Below are 17,682 nucleotides of genomic sequence, written 5' to 3'. Positions count from 1 at the left end.
TGGAGGCCAGGCCAGGCTGCAGAGTTACTCAGTGCCACTAGCCAGCTGTCCTGAGGGAGGATTGCTCTACTTGCTGCGGACTCTGTCTCAAGTAGTCCTGGCCTAATGTATCTGAGGGTGGAGCTCAATGGCAAAACATATATATGATTACTGCAGTCCCTCCATACTACACCCCCAGGAGTCCAGATTAGCTACCCTTGTGCTCACAGGAGGGATTTCAGTAACATTATTTGCCTCCAAGTGTGTGAAGCTTAGAGATGCTGTCATCTAGGTGGTTGCCTTCTGTACCTCAGCTGGTAGACAGCAAGCAGAGGGCAGCCCAGTCTTGAGCTGATCTTGCCACTACCATATAAGCAACACCCTCTGAATAATAAACTAAAAAACACTTCTAGGCACCTTTTAGTACTTTATATATATATATATATATAATATATATCATATATATATATATATATACACATATATATGTATATCCATAAGCTGGGTGGTGGTGGTGGCTCACATCTGTAATTCTAGCTTCTCAAGAGCCTGAGATCTGAAGATCATGGCTCAAAAGCCTGTCCAGGCAGACAAATCTAAGAGACTTTTATTTCCAATTACCCAGCAGGAAGCCAGAACTGGAGGCATAGTTCAAGTGACAGTGCCAGTGCCAGCCATAAGTGAAAAAACAAAGTGAGAATGCGTGGCTTAGAGTTCAAGCCCTAGTACCAGTATTTGTGCCTGTGTTCATGGGCATGTACACATCACACATTCACACACTTAGGTTCAGCTGTGGATGGGCCTCGGCTGTAGAGGGATAGGATCAAGTCCAGCTTCCATCTCAGTGTATACTTGCTGTCCTGCTATTGTACATATTAATGACACCGGTTTTACTCTCCAGTGCTAGAATTTAATCATTTCTTGTCACTCCAGCATTAAGTCATAAAGAGAGGCTAGTTTTAAGGAAGAGGCTTAGAGCCTACCCCCCATTTCAGGCAGCACTGCTTGGCAGCCCACCCACCTTAGGCACTTTCTAGTTAAAGTTATCTGCAAGATCACTTAGAATGCTAAGCTACTAGTCTTGCTTTTGCTTTTTTCCTAAGTAGGAAGAATGGAAAGAACAGTTTACCTTCCTCCTCAGTCTTCACCCCTGACTTGTATACTTGCCCCTTCTCTACTAGGCAGGCTGCCCGTGGACCTTACCATGCACTCCCACTGTGTCCACTGTGATGGGCAGTTCTGCAAGGCGCAGGGAGGGCAGGGCCCTGGGGGGCAGCATCTATAAAGCTGTTAATAACCAGGTGGCGCTGGGTACTTTAAAGAGAGGACTGCTCGTTTAGAATGATGGTTCTTGCAAAACACCTCGAAATTTTACTCAGGTTACAAAAGTAGCAACAAACTACTACAGAAAAACACATAGTATAGCTTAAAGCTCATCCTCTGAAACTGCAACAGTCACTGAAAAGCCAGGATGGGTTTTAGTGTCGAAAGTACATATTAGGAATTGAACTGCTTTCAGGCTAGCTATAGTCTACCAAATGCCGCACTAAACCAAGGCAGACAGGTGACCTGCAAAGCTGTCCCCCATCCACTCTATGCTGAGCTAGACCTTCTCAGATAGGTTTTTGACAGAAGAAAAAATTGCTTCTCTACCTCCTCCCAAAAAAGCCCACCAAACTGGTTTATGCAGAAAGGATTTTAAGCAAACCTGCACATACACTTAGCATGCTCCAAAAGCAGGGCAGGTCCTACTCTATTTCTAGCACTTAGCCTATGTTCACTGGAGCCAATACAACAGGTGCACCAGTGCAGACAGCATCTTTGCCTTCACAGAACTAACTCAAAAGAACACAGAGAATACTTTGATCTTAAGTGGGGGATCATGACAGTTCCATGACCATATATATCTACCAGGCTAGCCTGAGTTTTCATCTATAAAAATATTTTTTTCAAAAATAATGCCTAAGAGATTTCTAGAAAGTGGGACTACATGAGAACAAACAGCAGAGTGGTACAAGCACTGCAGATGTAAGATAGTTTTTGGGTAGAGGATGTCTCTCTCAGTTGGTTCCGACAGCCAACACACCTTATGGCGGACAGCTGGCACGAGGATCTGGCAAGGTGAGTAGTCCCAGACAAAACCCCCTGAGGATGCAGGACTGAAACTGACCCATGTGACAGAGCTGTGCACACACTGACTTGTGCAAAGTCTGCTGGGACAAAGGGCTCATGATGGCGGGTTATTTCACGCTGTTGACACTCCATGTGCCCTGGAGAGGGGTCTGGCTCAGAAGCACCTGGGAGAGGTGTCTACATGGGGAAGGAAAGAAGCACGAGGGTGGCTGAATACAAGAAGGTGTTCTAGGAGAAATGGTCCAGAAGGGTCAGGTCATGTTGTCTGTGACCCATCAATACTTAACATAAATGGCAACACAGCAGCAGTCTTTCAGAGACCATGTCTGTGGGCAGAACTGAAGTCTCTAAGCCTACCAGGCTCTTGACATCATCCGAGATGGTCCCACCCATTGCCTGGAGGTGGGCCCTAGTGACGTACATTGTTCTGGGAGGCTGGTGTAGAAGATGATTTGCATAGGGACGTCACCACCAAGCCACTGCTCAAGTCTAGTCCTCGTCCTTCTTTTTCCTACAGGAGGAGAAAAAAAACCCAAAAATGTTCAAGAGGCAAGGAACATAAAAAGGGCTTTCAGTTTCAGGCCCCTGCTTTTAGCCTGGGAAAGGGGGAAGGAGTTTATAGTGGCAGAGTGGCTGTGTGGACCCACAGGGGAGTACACAAAGCAGGGTGGTTGGCCTTAGGTGCTCTTAAAAGTGATCCTTTTCAGCCAGGTGCTGGTCTCTCATGCCTGTAATCCTGACTACTCAGGAGGCTAAGATCTGAGAATTGATTCAGAGACAGTGGCCAACCCGTGAGTTCAAGCCTCAGGAGCAGCACCAAAAAAACAAAACAAAACCCAAAAAAACAAAAAACAAAACAAAACAACCTCTCTTCTCTGGAAAACACTTCCTGCAAAGAGCCTGCATTACAAGCTGGCCTGGTGGAGCACACTCGTGGCATCTTGAGAGGCAGGGTAGGAGGACTGTGTCAGGCGGACCAGGGCATAGTGGTAGGGCCCTTGCTTAGTATGCATGAGACCCTGGGTTCAATCTCCAGGCTTGCCAAAAAATAGTGAAAACTAAAACCTGGGTTGCAAAAAAGGTGAGGACATTCTATCTGTTCTTTACTTTGAGCTCTTGTGACTATTTAGAGACTCCCTCCACCACCATCCCTGGGTGGTACCTGGGCCTATCTCTCCAGCATATGAAAAGGTCTGGCTTTTGGGGCAGCCCCCTTGACTGACGTGTCACTAGTTGTGTAGCTGTTATTGCCCAGTTGTAATGGGAAACATGATGGGAAGCAGGGGAGGTTGTATTTAATACCTCTGCTTGGAATTCTCTAAGAGGTTCGGGATAGCAGGTAAAGGTAGTCAGAACTTACTGCTCTGTAGTCCAAAAACATTTCTTTAAATGCCAGAAAATCAGTAAATGTGAGCAGCATGTCAAATATGTCACCAGCTACTTCATCTTTATGGTGCCTGCAAAAGAAAGGGCCATGATGATGCCCGTGGAGTGGGGAGGGCCTCCCGCCCAGGACCTCGCCCCCAAATGCTCTCATGGGAAGTTGCAGGAAGGAAGGAAGGAGGGAAGTTAGGACAGAAATGGAATGGAGTGAACAAACTCACTGTAATGTTGTTGTGAAAGTGGCCATGTTGAATCCAGGGATCCGCTCCAGCAGCTGTTCTTCAATATATTTTTCTACCAGAGAAATCTACAACAGTGGAAAGGATCTTGGTTAGACCCCGCTTTAGGGAAACAAGACTTCCTTTCAGAAAACCTGCCCCCATCCTTGGCGAGCATCTCCTGAAAGCCTATGCTGAGTGCCAGGGTTACGAAGGGAGACAAAACCCAGCTGTCCTGGGCCTGCATGGTACAGAGAGGGGCATTTGTGGGTAACTGTGCCTAACAGGATGATCGCTCTAAGGCAGGTGGAGAGGGTCCCCAGTAGGCTCTCATAGGAAGTGGGGTTATTCTCCCCAAATAACCCCACCTATGAGGTCTGTGCACACAGAAAACATATGAAGCACAGGAAGAACACAGTTCACAGGTCCTGCCAACCTGTTTTTCTCCATGGTTTCATGTTCAGAAAATAAAATCCTGGAGGCTCAAACCTAGTCTTAGATAGATGAAATAATTCCAGAAGGCCACAAGAGATTTCAGGGTTCGATGTAAAACCCACGGGTGAGGCGAAGGTCCTGTATTCTATTCTTGGTTTCTCACACTTAGTGACTCTCTCTACTTGTTCTCACTTTTACATAGTACTTGACTAGCTGATAAAGAATACAGTGTTTGGGGCTGGGAAGGTGGCTCAGTTGTAGAATGCTTACCTTGCATGCATGAGGCCCTGGGTTCGATTCCTCAGCACCACATAAGCAAAAAAAAAAAAGCCAGAAGTGGTGCTGTGGCTCAAGTGGTAGAGCGCTAGCCTTGAGCTGAAGAGCTGAGGGACACTGCCCAGGCCCAGAGTTCAGGCCCCATGACCGGACCATCCCCCCCCCCCCCCACAAAAAAAAGAATACAGTGTTTGAACAATATTTATTAAATTGGGCATGGTGGTGCACACCTATAATCCCAGATTTCTGGAGTGTGAGACAGGAGGATGTTAAGTTCCATGCCAGCCTGTGCTACATACACTCTTGCTGTCTCAAAAACCCAAAGGCTGCGAATGTGACTCAATGGAAGAATACTTACCTACCATGCCTATGGCTTAAAGTTTGAGTCCCAATACTGAAAAATAATAAGTTTGCTGAAACTGAAGGTGGGACATAGTAAAGCCAAACTTCTCCTAAGTGAGAAGTTCGTAGGCTCAAATATTGCCTGAAAGCCTGTTGAAAAGCGGCCTTTTGAAAACAGCTCAAATACTGCCTGACTTTTGAAAAGAGCTGGAGGAAAATGAACCAAAGCAGATTCTAACCATAATCCCTGGCAGAATTTCAAAAGATGAGCAAATTTCAACACCTGATTCTAAATCCAACTTTTTTTCTTTTTCTTTTTCTTTTTGGCCAGCACTGGGGCTTGACCTCAGGGCCTGGGCACTGTCCCTAAGCTTCTTTTGCTTAAGGCTAGTGCTCTACCACTTGAGCCACAGCACCACTTCTGGCTTTTTCTGTGTGTGTGGTACTGAAGAATTGAACCCAGGGCTTCGTGCATGTGAGGCAAGCATTCTACCATTAAGCCACCTTCCCATCCCCTAAATCCAACTTTAAAGAAACCCTATTTTATTTATTTTTTAATTTATTTTTGGATCTGATCATGGGGTCTGAACTCTGGGCCTGGGCGCTGTCCCTCAGCTCTTCAGCTCAAGGCTAGTGCTCTACCACTTGAGCCACAGCGCCACTTCCGGCTTTTTTCTTTTTGCTTATGTGGTGCTGAGGAGTCGAACCCAGGGCCTCAGGCATGCAAGGCAAGCGCTCTACCACTGAGCCACCTTCCCAGCCCATGAAACCCTAATCTATTAAGAGAAGCACAAATCTCTACTTACATATTCGTTAAAAATGGGCGTGTAGGTAAGTTTATTCTCTTCGGTGTCTTCAAACTCCTGGTAATACTTGTCCATGAAGTTTCTCTGTAACAACTGGAACTCATCATCTGAGCCACAAAGGGGAAATGTATTGTTTTTAGTGGAGACTAAAGCCATTCAGATTTATGGGGTGGGGGGAGGGGGAAATACTGCTTGTCAGCAGCCTGCCTCTAGAGAGGAAAGGCTAGGATTCAAGAGAGGTTAAATGGGACACCAGTGTTCACATAGAACAATCAGTCTTCTTAAAAACTGGTAAGATATTTTGCCATTTACCCAGTACTCAGTGTACAGTTTCAGGGGCTTCAAAATGTTCACACTGCTGTTTAAGCAGTTGTAAACATCCATACGGATGGCCTGGAACTTTCTTACCTGGCCTGTCAGCAAGGGAACGACTACGTCCCCCCAACCTTCTCCTTCCCCTCTCCCCGCACAAAATTTTATTGTGCACACAGAAGGTCAGTTCCCCAACTGGGGGACTTCAGATGAATTTTAGCAGCAACACGGAAATAACAGGAATGAAAAGTGCAGCCGACAAGAGGCTGGACATCCTCAGTTCCCTCAGCTCCTCAGCCATGTACTAGTTGTGCGGCCTCAGACTACTCACTTATTTATTTATTTATTTATTGCCTGTCATGGAGCTTGAACTCAAGGCCTGTGTACTATCCCTGAGCTCTTTGGCTCAAGACTAGTGTCTTAGTAAAGCCTTAGCTTGACTTCTGGTTTTCTGGTGGTTAATTGGAGATAAGAGTCTCATAGGGACTTTTAGGCCCAGGCTGGCTTGATAAGAGTCTAATAAGGACTTTTAGGCCCAGGCTGGCTTTGAACTGTGATCCTTAGATCTCAGCCTCCTGAGTAGCTAGGATTAACAGGTGTGAGCTACCACACCTGGCTTCATACCACTTATTTCTATCAACTCCAAATTCCTCATCTGAAACATGCTGATTTTATCATATGGGATTGCTAGATGAAATGTGGATATTTACGTAAGCAGTAATATTCCTGCTACTGAATAGGATCTTATTTCCAAATAAGAAGAATGCTTCAAGGGCAGCTCCCACAACCTGCCTCTAGGTTAAATACCCTGAGCTTACAGAGGCTCATTCCCTCACAGCAGACAGGGTGCCTGGTAAGGGGCAGTATTTGAGAGAGCTGAGGGATAAACCATTCATACTTGAGACTTCAGAACACTGACCTTTACAGGACCTGAAGGGTCACAAACTTAGCAACTTCCACACTACACTGGATTAACCTAGATAGCCAGTAACTGCAAATCACTTTTTTTCCTAATTCTCAGAGAACATAAAAGACTATGGACAAAAAGTTCTCTCAAGTTTAAGTTTTTTCCTTCCCCATGTTTGCTTTAAGTTCTGGGGCCTATTACTGCTTATTTGATACTTAGCAGGATTTATTAAGGTACTAAAGGAATCTACAAATGGGATTTGTTTGTTTTTTTTTTTTTTTTGGTTGGTGTGACTTGAATGCTGGGCTTGGGTGCTGCTGTCCCTCAGCTTTTCAGCACAAGGCAAGTGCTTTACCACTTGAGCCACAGCGCCACTTCTGGCTTTCTGGTGATTTATTGGAGATAGGAGATAGGACTTTGCTGCCCGAGCTGGCTTTGAACCATGATCCTCGGATCTCAGCCTCCTGAGTAGCTAGGATTACAGGCGTAAGCCACTGGTGCCTGGCTTCAAATGGAAACTTTTAAGCTCAGGAAAACAGAACCAGCTGAATTCTGATTCCTTATATTCTTCATGGACATGTGTGGGTTTTATGTTGTTTTATGGCATAAAAATGCTAGAATTTACCTGGCACTGGTGGTTCACTGTAATCCTAGCTTTACTCAGAGGCTGAGATCTGAGGACTGAGGTTTGAAGCCAGCCCTGGCAATAAAGTCCCTGAGACTCTTATTTCCAATTAATCTCTGCCCTCCCCTCACAACTGGAGGTGGAGCTGTGGCTCAGGTGGTAAAGCACTAATCTTAAGCCAGCCAAAGAGACAAGGAGACTAGGACAGTGCCCAGGCCCCAAGTTCAAGCCCCAGGACTGGCACCAAAAAAAAAAAAAGGCCAAAACTCAAGCTAGATGCTGATGACTCACTCACACCTGTTATCCCAACTACTCAGGAGGTTGATACATGAAGATCTAGGTTCAAAGCCAGCCCAGTAGAAAAGTCCATGAGACACTGATTTCCAAATAACTATCAAAAAAGCTAGAGGTGGAGCTGTGGCTCAGGTGGTAGAATGCAAATCTTGAGCTCAAAGCTCAGGGACAGTGCCCGGGCCCCGAGTTCAAGCCTCAAGACAGGCACAAAAAAAAAGGGGGGAAAAATAAAAAAGCTGACACTCAAAACTATCTAAAAACCACAGTACTCTGTGTGGGCAATAAAGCAGACCAAAACTCCTAGAAGCCTCAGCAAGAGCACAGAGTACTTCTATGGGCTGTCACCTGAATATGCTCCCGTTTTGAGTATTGTGTTGTTTCTAAGACACATCCCAGTGTAGCTCTTAGATATGGAGTTGTACCTTATTAAAATATACATGGAACTTGAAGTTCTCTATTGTTAGAAAACTTTTAAATAAGTAATTTTTATTGTGATTAAGTGATTACATAAATTTCACAGTATTGTGAGATAGTGGTACTTATTTAAAGTCAAACACATTCTAACCTTCATAAGGCAAATTTTCATTATCATGGTCTATAAAGTTTGTGAATTCTATGAGCTTTGGCAATACAGCTATTTCTTCCACATTGGGTGGTATATACATTTCTTTCCTTTTGCTTAGTGTTAGCTGTTCCCTCTATCCCTCTCATTCCCTCCCTCCCATTGCTGCCCTTGGGTTGCTTAGTTCATTTTCATCAGTGTCCAGTGCAGCTGATGGGCCCCTCTGTTGTATGTTTTCGCCCGTTTCCCTCTGATTCTGTGTCCTCCTCCTAGTTTCCCTCAGATGTGCATGTATACCATATATGTGGTCAACAGCTTGGGGTCATTTAGTAATGATACAAGATGAGTGAAAGTCTTTTGATTTTTGAGTTCTGTTGAAAACTAACTTTTAAAATTAAGTTCCATGTCCATAAAAGCAAGGGTCTAAGAACCAGAGAACACAGGCCAGGCTGCAGAATACTTTACCCATGATAATGTCCTCTAGACATCCGACCACAGCATCGAATTCTGCATCAGAGGCAGAAGAGCTGAAAAATAAGCCAGGATTAGATGTTGGTTCAAATAATTATTTTAAAAAAGAAAGTTATTCCTGGCAGGAGTGAAAAGGATAGCAAAATCAGTATCTTGTCATTCATCTTCAAAAATTAGGAGGACCCTGCCTGGTTTGGTGGCTCATACCTGTAATCTTAGCTATTCAGGAAGGTTGGGGTGAGGTAGAAATTGGAGATAGGGAAAAGCTAAAAAATGTGGTGTGCGCCGGACTCGGGTGGCTCACAGCTGTAATACTAGCTACTCAGGAGGCTGAGATCTGAGAATCGCAGTTCAAAGCCAGCCCAGGCAGGTAAGTCTATGAAACTCTTCAATAAACCACCAGAAAAAGAGAAGTGGTGCTGTGGCTCAAGTGGTAGTGCGCTCACCTTGAGCTGAAGAGCTCAGAGACAGTACACAGGCCCATGGTGGATACACACACACACACAAAAAAAAACCCAACAACAAAAAGTTGTGTGTGGTGCTTGTCCATCATCCCATGCCCTGGTGAAGTTTTTTGTTGGAGAATCTAGATCTATGCCAAGGTAAAAAAGACCCTATCAAAAAATAAAGAGAAGGGGTATGTGGCTCAAGTGGTTCAACCCCCAGTACCTCCCTCCCTGTCCCTTCAAATGAAGTCCAGGTCCTGTGGCTCAAACCATAATCCCAGTTACTTGGTTGGGATTATGGTTGGAGGCCATCTGGTGGAAAAATGCAAGACCCTATCTGAAAAATAAAATGAAAAGGGCTGAAGGCGTGTCTCAAGTGGCAGGGGCCCTGAGTTCTATCCCCAGCATGGTCAAAGAATGAAAAAATTAAGCATTATTAATTTTTTGTTGTTCAGGCCCAGGGCCTGGGGTGCTTGCGGTCCCTGAGCTTTTAGTGCCCAAAGCTGGCACTCTACCACTTAAACACGCCTCCACTTCGGGCTCTTTTAGTGCTTAATTGGAGGTAAGAGTCTCCAGGACTTTCCTTTCCTTGCCAGGGCTGGCTTCGAACCACGATCCTTAGTAGCTAGATCGCAGGCGTGAGCCTAGGGCACATGTTTATTTCTGATCTAAAATTTCAAACAGAAGGAAAACACCCGTGACCTGCCGCCTCTTTCATAAAACTTAACATCACCGACCCCTGAATGGGAGCGGAGGATGGCTTGGCCATCTCCAGGCGGCAGATCTCTTATCCCCTGGGGGTCTACTCACCGCATTTTAGCGATCGCACCGCACCTGGCGCGGGGAAACTGGATGGGAGAGTGCTCGGGTCGGAGGTCGTTGGGGGACAGGTGCGGGGGGAGGGGGTGGGGAGGGCAGCGTGTTGGGGGGAGGGGATGGGTTCCCGGACTGCGGGCCACGCCTCGCCGCTCAAGGGCGCCGGGCCGGCCTGGGATTGTGATGGAGGGGTGACAAGGCCCCACGCCCTCGGAGGACAGGCCCAGGCCCGCGGCGCATCCTCCAGCCACGGTCACTCACAAGGACAGCGCGATGCTCTCTTCCTCCAGGGCGTCCATCGCCGCGGCGCAGCATCCACCCGCAAGGGTGAGCGGGCCCGCCGCCGCCGCCTCTACTCCGCCCGCCGCCCCGCCCGGGCCTCCGTTAAGCTCCGCGGAGCCCCTACTCTCATGGAGGGCGGGGCGGGCCCAAGGAGGCCTCACTGCCCAGCCGCGGGCCCGCTCACGGCGCAGCTGGGTCAGGGATCACAAGCAGGGCCGAGCCTCGGGTCCCGGGCTGCAGCCCAGCGCCGGCGGGGCTCCCACGCGCGGCCACACCGCTCTACTCGCGCGGCGCGCAGCCACAGTCGCCCAGCTGGTCTGACTGTCCGTTACCAACCGCCGCACGCGTGCCCCGCCTCCCGTTACCATGGCTACCGCCTTCTGGGCTCTCAACAGCCAATCACAGACGCCTTTTGCCGCCGCCAGGGGCGGGGCAAATCGGGGAGAGGAAGTCCGGGAAAGAGAACGTCGTGGAGTGATGCTGGTCCTTGTCAATCATTTTCAGTGAAGCCTGGAGAGTTTCACGGCTGTGTAGTCGCCGAACTTCACCTGGTCTGTGTATTATGGACGAAGAAATCGAAGCCAAGATCCTCAGTTTCCTCACTTGGGAGTTGGGTGTGTTTTTCAAAGAGCCTTTTAAAGAACGCCGTAAATTGTTAAATCGTTTGAGTCAGACTTTGATCTGTTACTACCCCTTAGGGAAAGATGGAAAAAAGGCTCTACTGCATGTGTTGGAACTCTTGCAAGTTGCATGATAATCTTTGCAGTATAGATTATTAGGCTAATTATGGATCTAATTATACAAGTCAGAAATTGAGAGCACTACTTTGAGCCAATCAGAAACTGAACTGTTCCAGAAGTTTCATACCTTTTTTTGGTTGGTCGTGGGGCCTGAACTCTGGGCTTGGGCGCTGTCCCTCAGCTCTTCAGCTCAAGGCTAGTGCTCTACACTTGAGCCACAGCTCCACTTCCAGCGTTTTCTGCTTATGTGGTGCTGAGGAATGGAACCGAGGGCCTCATGCATGCAAGGCAAGCACTCTACCACTGAGCCACCTTCCCAGCACACTCTCTCTCTTATGCACACACACGGTTTGCTGAATTACCAGTATTCCTCCATTAGGTACTTTCTGGTCTCGAAAAGAACTTACCTACTAAGTCATGAGGTCAGAGTGGAGAATGAATGAAACAACGAATAACTTCATCTGTTTTGATTGCTGTTACAAACCACACAACCTACTGGTCTAAAACAATTATGTTCTCACTATTACAGCTTGTGCAGGGCTCATCATGAAGCCAGAAACTCCTTCAGAGGAGCTCACTCACCTGGCCAGCAAATTAGTGTTGGCTGTTGCTAAGAGATCAGCTGTGGATGTGTATATTTAACCCGCGTTCCTCTGTATAGAGGTCTTTCTGGGGATATTTGGGTTTTCTTACATCATGGTGACTGGGCAAAAAGCAAGCATTTCAGGGACTGTCAGTCACTTAAGGGCCTGGAATTGGAAATGGACAGAGTCATTCATATGTTGTTAATAAAGCATAAAGAATACATAGAATCAGCCGGGCGCCGGTGGCTCATGCCTGTAATCCTAGCTACTCAGGAGGCTGAGATCTGAGGATTGCGGTTCAAAGCCAGCCTGGGCAGGAAAGACCGTGAGACTCCTATCTCCAATAAACCACCAGAAAACCGGAAGTGTTGCTGTAGCTCAAGTTGTAGAGCGCTCTCCTTGAGCTGAAGAGCTGAGGGACAGTACCCAGGCCCAGAGTTCAAGCCCCACAACAGCCAAAAAAAAAAAAAAAAAAAAAAAAAAAAGAATACACAGAATCTACCCAGATTTAAAGGTCGTAAACCTTAAAAAAAAAGGGGGGGGGGGAGAAGGGGATATTAGGGATTGATGCAGAGATTCATGTTTGCTAGGTAAAACTCTACCACTGAAGTACACTCCAAATGCTATGAACCTCATTTCTTCTTCTTTCTTCACTGTTTTCTTTTTGCTCTGATCCTGCTTATGCTTCCCCAACATACCTGGGATGACAGGCACATGCCATCATACTCAGCTATTTCTGTTGAGATGGAGGCTTAAGAACTTTTTTTTTGCTTAGGCCTGCCTCAAATGAAGATCCTCCCCTTCTTCCCCGAGCAGTTAGGACTTACAAGTGTAAGCCACTGGTGCCCAGCCTTAAACCTCATTTTCTTGAAGGTCTTGCTGACACCCAGGGGGACCTCAAATTGGTGACTCTCTGGAATTACATGTGTGAACAATCACACCAGGCTTTAAACCTCATTTGCTGGGAAGAATACCAAGGAAATTTGCAGCAATCTTTTAATCTATTTTGCCATGTTTGGCTCTAGGAAGAAAGGATAAAGATAACAGGTACCTGCTTACTTAGGCATTTACTAGATACTATATTAAACATTTATAGTTTCCTTTAGAAGTGTTTTGAGGAAAGGGCCAAAACTACAACCCTGGTTAAAATAATATTACCTCTATTTAACAGATGAAGGCCTGGTGGGCACTGGGTAAGTTCTACTGCAAAGGATCATTAATCATACTATGTTGCTCTCAATGCCTGTTATTGAACATACTCTTAGAACATGAGGTTTTTCTGCTGGAAACAGAATACTGGCTCCCCCCCAATAAAGTTCAAATTGAATATATCTAAATGATGCTTTTCCATTAATAAAATTTAAAAGCCTTTGTGGATTAGCATTAAGAATAGTTGTAAGTGATGTTTTCATGGATACACCATGCAGATGGCTGAAACACAGGCCAAAGTTTCTGCTTCTAAGACTGAATCACTGTTTCCTGGCACTCTGCAAATGACACAATTTTCTCCTGCTTTATTTACTAACAACAACAACAACAACAACACCCCAGCACTTCATTTTTTCCCCTCCTGAAACCTTAATTTTCTCTGAGTTACTTGGGAAGTGTTATTACTTAATCTGCCCCTTCCAGCCTGTAGCAATATAACAAGAATAAAAGATTCCTGTTTAATTTCTCTTCAATGGTTTCCTTCAGCACAGGATCTTGTCCTAGTTTGCCAATCCTTCCCTTCTCCTCTGTGCAGTAAACAAACGTCTTTCCTTTGTAGTTCAAAGGTTACACTTTTGATTCCTTCATGAGTGGTTAAATCAATTTTAATATTTTAGCCTTTTGCTTCTGTGGTCCATTTTAGGGCCAAAGGCCTGACATAAACGTATGGAATACTGATAGGTTCCTGTGTTCCTTTGATTCCTCACAGATTAACAGTTAATTTCATCTCTTTTCTCTCAAGAGTTTTCATACAGCCTTCAGCTGGACTATTTCCGCTTCCTTACTGCCACCTCTTCTATTTTGTGCTTCTGTAACCCCAACCCATTCTTCCATCCCAATCTCCAAATACAAGCTAGAGCCATCTGAAATTATCAGATTACTTCCACACTCAGTCCTTTTTTTTTTCCTACTGAATTTAGGACAAAATAGAAAACCCTTCACAAGCTTCCAACACTAGCACATACTATTTTTTCTTGTTTCTCAACAGAGACAGGACCTTCAACCATATCCCAGCCTTGAGCTCTTTAGTGAGGACCTGAGCTTATAATGCAGTGCTTATCTAGTTACCCGGTCCTCAGCCCCTCTGCCTGGCTGTAGCCTTTTTCCTCCTCCTGACAACCTCCTACATCCAGCTAAACATACAAATAGGTCAGCCTTCTTCCTTAGAACTATATTGTCAGTTGGGCGCCGGTGGCGCACACCTTTAATCGTAGCTACTCAGGAGGCTCAGAGGTGAGGACTGCAGTTCAAAGTCAGACTAGGCAGAAAGGTCCCTGTGAGACTGTTATCATTAACCACTCAAAACCTGGAAGTAGAGCTGTGGCTTAAAGTGGTAGAGAGCTAACCTCGAGCACAAAAGAGCTCAGGGACAGCACCCAGGCTCCGACTTCAAGCCTCAGGACCAAAACCAAACCAAACCAACAAAAAAAAATAACTATATTATTTTTCTTCAGGGCACTAACAAATTATCACAGCAAAAACAAAAACAAAAAACCAACAACAACAAAAAACCACACTCCCCCTTCCCCACAAACTCCACAAACACAAGTACCGTACAACAGGCAGGGCCCAGGGTAGATTAGGAGCTCAGTGGGGACCTGGTCAATAAAGAAAGTTAAACTTCTTCAGTGTGTGTGTGTACACGGTGGTGGTGGAGAACCTAGGGCCTTAAGTATGCTGGGGAAGTGCTCTACCCTTGTGCTCTTTACTATTCTTACATGAGTCTCTCCTACTCTGAAGAGTAGGGACTTCAGCAGAAGGCAGCAATGAAAGCTATGAAACCTTAGTTAAAAAAGGCAACAGATGTTTTATTCTTCAATGCAAATTACTGTATTCACCACAAGCTAAAGAGAACATATATCTCTATAGATGTATATTTATATATATATATATATATATATATATTTTTTTTTTGGATTTATGGAAGACTAGAGACATGGAAAAAAATCCAGCACCCCAACAAGTACAGCCAGGAAGGAAATCTCTGTAATGGACAGATTTAATGAACTACAAACAAGAAAGGGTGGGAAAGGAGGAAAAAATGTGCATTGAGTTTAAGACGCTGTAAAACTCAGAAGACATATTTACTGTTCAAGTATAAACTCAGTAAGGACTTGGCGTAAATTGAAAGGCAGCTGCTGAGGTACACCATTATAAAGTAAGCTCTATGAATTTACAGTTCTACCTTCCAATTTTCTGGGAGAAAAAAAAAATCGAACTCTTGAAGGTCTTCACCAGAGACCCTGAGAGGGATAAACACTTTTGATGAAGACAGTCAACAATCCATGATTGAATTTACTATTCAAAAACATGTATTTATTTAAAACAACAGAAATAAGTGTTCTCAGACTGTCCTTTAGAGTTTTTGAGACTACTGGTTCAAGAGTTTCAAAGTGTATTACTTCCCAAAACAATACTGATTAAAAATTTTTTTAAACAAAAAAACCAAACAACAACAAAAAAACCTGATTTGAATGGTACCTTAAAAATATCCTAAATACCAAATTTTCTCCAGTCTAACATTACAGTTGATTTAAGAATTCCTCCTGCATTGGTAAAACATTTTTTTTCTTCATAAAACATGGGTACGGAGATTGGATAGAAACACCATGAATGTGAAAACACCACCAATTTTCTGCAGTTAAAAAAAACTAGAATGTTCTTTGGAATCACTGAAGTATAAAAAAATTTGGGTTTTTTTTTCTACAGTCTGCACCTTCCTTCAGGTTCTCCATGTTGCTTGGTGATGACCTGTGGGATTTTACTTTTACAGATTCAGGTCTGCCATGCAACATCCGTGCCAAATGACCTGTACACCTGACAGGTGATGTTGACCCCAGAAACACTGTCACTCACTTCTCCAAAAGGACTCCTCCCCCAAATAAAAACTTCAGATTGTGACACAAAGCATCCCCTGTTAAACAATCAAATGAACCCAACATGGAGAGTTCTGGTGGTTTCCGCACTCAGAGGGCATTGTCACTTATTGATTTTCATGGAAGTACCACAGGCCTGGCTGCTGGCGTTCAGCTTTCCTTGGCCTTAAAAGGAATTCAGGGCTGGCAAGTTGGATTAGATTCTAAGAGAATTTTGTCTTTGAGAAACTACCATTTTTAGCATAAAATCTGGCCATGGCTATAAGTTTCAATGTGCGTACAACTGATTCGAGATGGATTTTTTTCTTTTTCTTTTTGACATTGGCTGGAATTGAGTAGAAATGAGTCCATGACGCCTCTTCACATGTGTCATGAAATATGAGAAATCTGTCTGACTCTAGACACTATTTCTTTACGACACAATGGGCAGGTCTCCAGTTGCAAGGCACAATCCATGCACAGGTCGCTGGGGAGAAAGACATAAAAGAAGTCAAGTTAATGCTTCAAAAGGTCAGACTCTACCTGCCAACTAAATCTAAACTGTTAATAAGTTAGGTGAAAGGGTAATATTCATAGATGGCTTAAAAAATAAAATGAAGCCAGGTGCTAGTGGTTCATACCTGTAACCCTAACTACTCAGGAGGCTGAGATATGAGGACTGAAGTCTGAAGCCAGCCCAGGCAGGGAAGTTTGTTGAGACTATTAAAACGACTGCTGGAAGTAGAAGTGTGGCCAATATAGTAGAGTGCTAGCCTTGAGTAAGAAAGCTAAGGACAGCACCCAGCTCTGAGTTCAAGCCCTACAGAGTCTTGCTTGGATTCTTTCTTGCAGATGGGAAGATTAATTGCTGTGCTGATCTTCTCAAATGTTAATTGCTGTGCTGACCTTTTCAAGTATATTTTAAACTGGGATTTCCTTCTATCCATATTTGTGTTATAATATTCCATATGTCAAGAATGGGTATTGGCCAGGCACTGGTGGCTCATATCTGTAATCCTAGCTACTCAGAAGGCTGAGAGCTAAGGATCATAGTTTGAAGCTAGCCCAGGCAGGAAAGTCCATGAGACTCTCATCTCCAATTAACCACCAGAAAACTGGAAGTGGTGCTGTGTCTCAAAGCTCAGGGACAGTGCCCAAGTCCCACAGCCGGGTTGGGGGGGTGGGAGGGAATGGGTATTGACCAGGAAGTAGAAACATGTCTTCTTTGGGAGGGGGAAAAAGAGGACACAAAAATGGAGGAAGGGTGAGCATATGCATCATTGTATTCTATGTACATTATGTAAAAATTGAACTCTATAACTTGAGGGCAGGGATAGGAGGAGGAAAGTGAGGGAAAACAATAGAAGGGGTGACACTGATCAAGACTCATTGTACTTATAACCTGACTTACAGTATTGTAACCTCCTTGTATGACTACTTGGTATTAATAATTAAAAAGAATTGATATTGAGCTGGGCACTGGCAGCTAACACCTGTTGATCTTGCTACTCCAGAGGCTAAGACCTGGAGAATCTCAGTTCAAAGCCAGCCTGGGCAAAAAAGTCTGTCAATTAACCAGCAGAAAGACAGACTAGAGATGTAGCTCAAGTGGTAGAGCCTTAGCTATAAACAAGAAAGCCCAGTGAGAGCTTAAGGCCCCAGAGTTCAAGCCATGGTACCCTCCCCTGGCAAAAATAGAATGGACAGTGAATTTTCTTGGTTAAAGTAATAACACCCTCTCAACAGCTATATTTGAGTAAATTATATTAGTAGATTTACATTTTGCCATTTTTGCATCCATTTGCTTTGCTTTTTCTATTTGGTGGTGATGAAGAGGACCAAATCTCAGATTCTAATTCATGCTAGGACTAGGCTGTACTACTGAGCTACATCCCCAGCCTAGCTGTGAATATTTCATTTACATTTTTTATATTTTTATATTTATAATCACAAGCTGGCCCAGGGGCTTGAACTCTGTGTTATCCCTAAGAAAATTTTGCTTAAGGG

The 17,682-nt window shown here is 44.7% G+C and overlaps 2 protein-coding genes across 4 annotated transcripts in view; both read right to left on the bottom strand.

Annotated features, from left to right (window-relative positions):
- Positions 1–1,321: 1,321 nt before the first annotated feature.
- Arl2bp (ARF like GTPase 2 binding protein) lies at positions 1,322–10,613 on the bottom strand. Of its 2 annotated transcripts, none has more exons than XM_069992365.1 (6): positions 10,267–10,613; positions 8,738–8,799; positions 5,573–5,679; positions 3,717–3,802; positions 3,473–3,569; positions 1,322–2,623 (listed from the first exon to the last, which is right to left on the bottom strand). In XM_069992365.1, the coding sequence occupies exons 1-6, from the start codon at positions 10,302–10,304 to the stop codon at positions 2,522–2,524; spliced, it is 492 nt and encodes a 163-aa protein (XP_069848466.1). In that variant the 5' UTR covers positions 10,305–10,613; the 3' UTR covers positions 1,322–2,521. The 2 variants fall into 2 exon arrangements, with proteins under 2 accessions (XP_069848466.1, XP_069848467.1); XM_069992366.1 differs by lacking the exon at positions 10,267–10,613 and adding an exon at positions 10,000–10,112.
- Positions 10,614–14,801: 4,188 nt separating this feature from the next.
- The window catches only part of Rspry1 (ring finger and SPRY domain containing 1), a 48,402-nt gene continuing 45,521 nt past the window's right edge, over positions 14,802–17,682 (bottom strand). For both annotated transcript variants that reach the window (XM_069992356.1, XM_069992357.1), the window contains exon 15: positions 14,802–16,162. In XM_069992356.1, the coding sequence (XP_069848457.1) occupies positions 16,066–16,162 (97 nt within the window). In that variant the 3' untranslated portion in view covers positions 14,802–16,065. The remainder of the gene's footprint in view (positions 16,163–17,682) is intronic.

Source organism: Dipodomys merriami, unplaced genomic scaffold, assembly GCF_024711535.1.
Source record: "Dipodomys merriami isolate MVZ:Mamm:240054 unplaced genomic scaffold, mDipMer1.0.p SCAF_41, whole genome shotgun sequence".
NCBI classification, from domain to species: domain Eukaryota; kingdom Metazoa; phylum Chordata; class Mammalia; order Rodentia; family Heteromyidae; genus Dipodomys; species Dipodomys merriami.
This window is presented reverse-complemented; position numbering and strand designations above follow the sequence as displayed.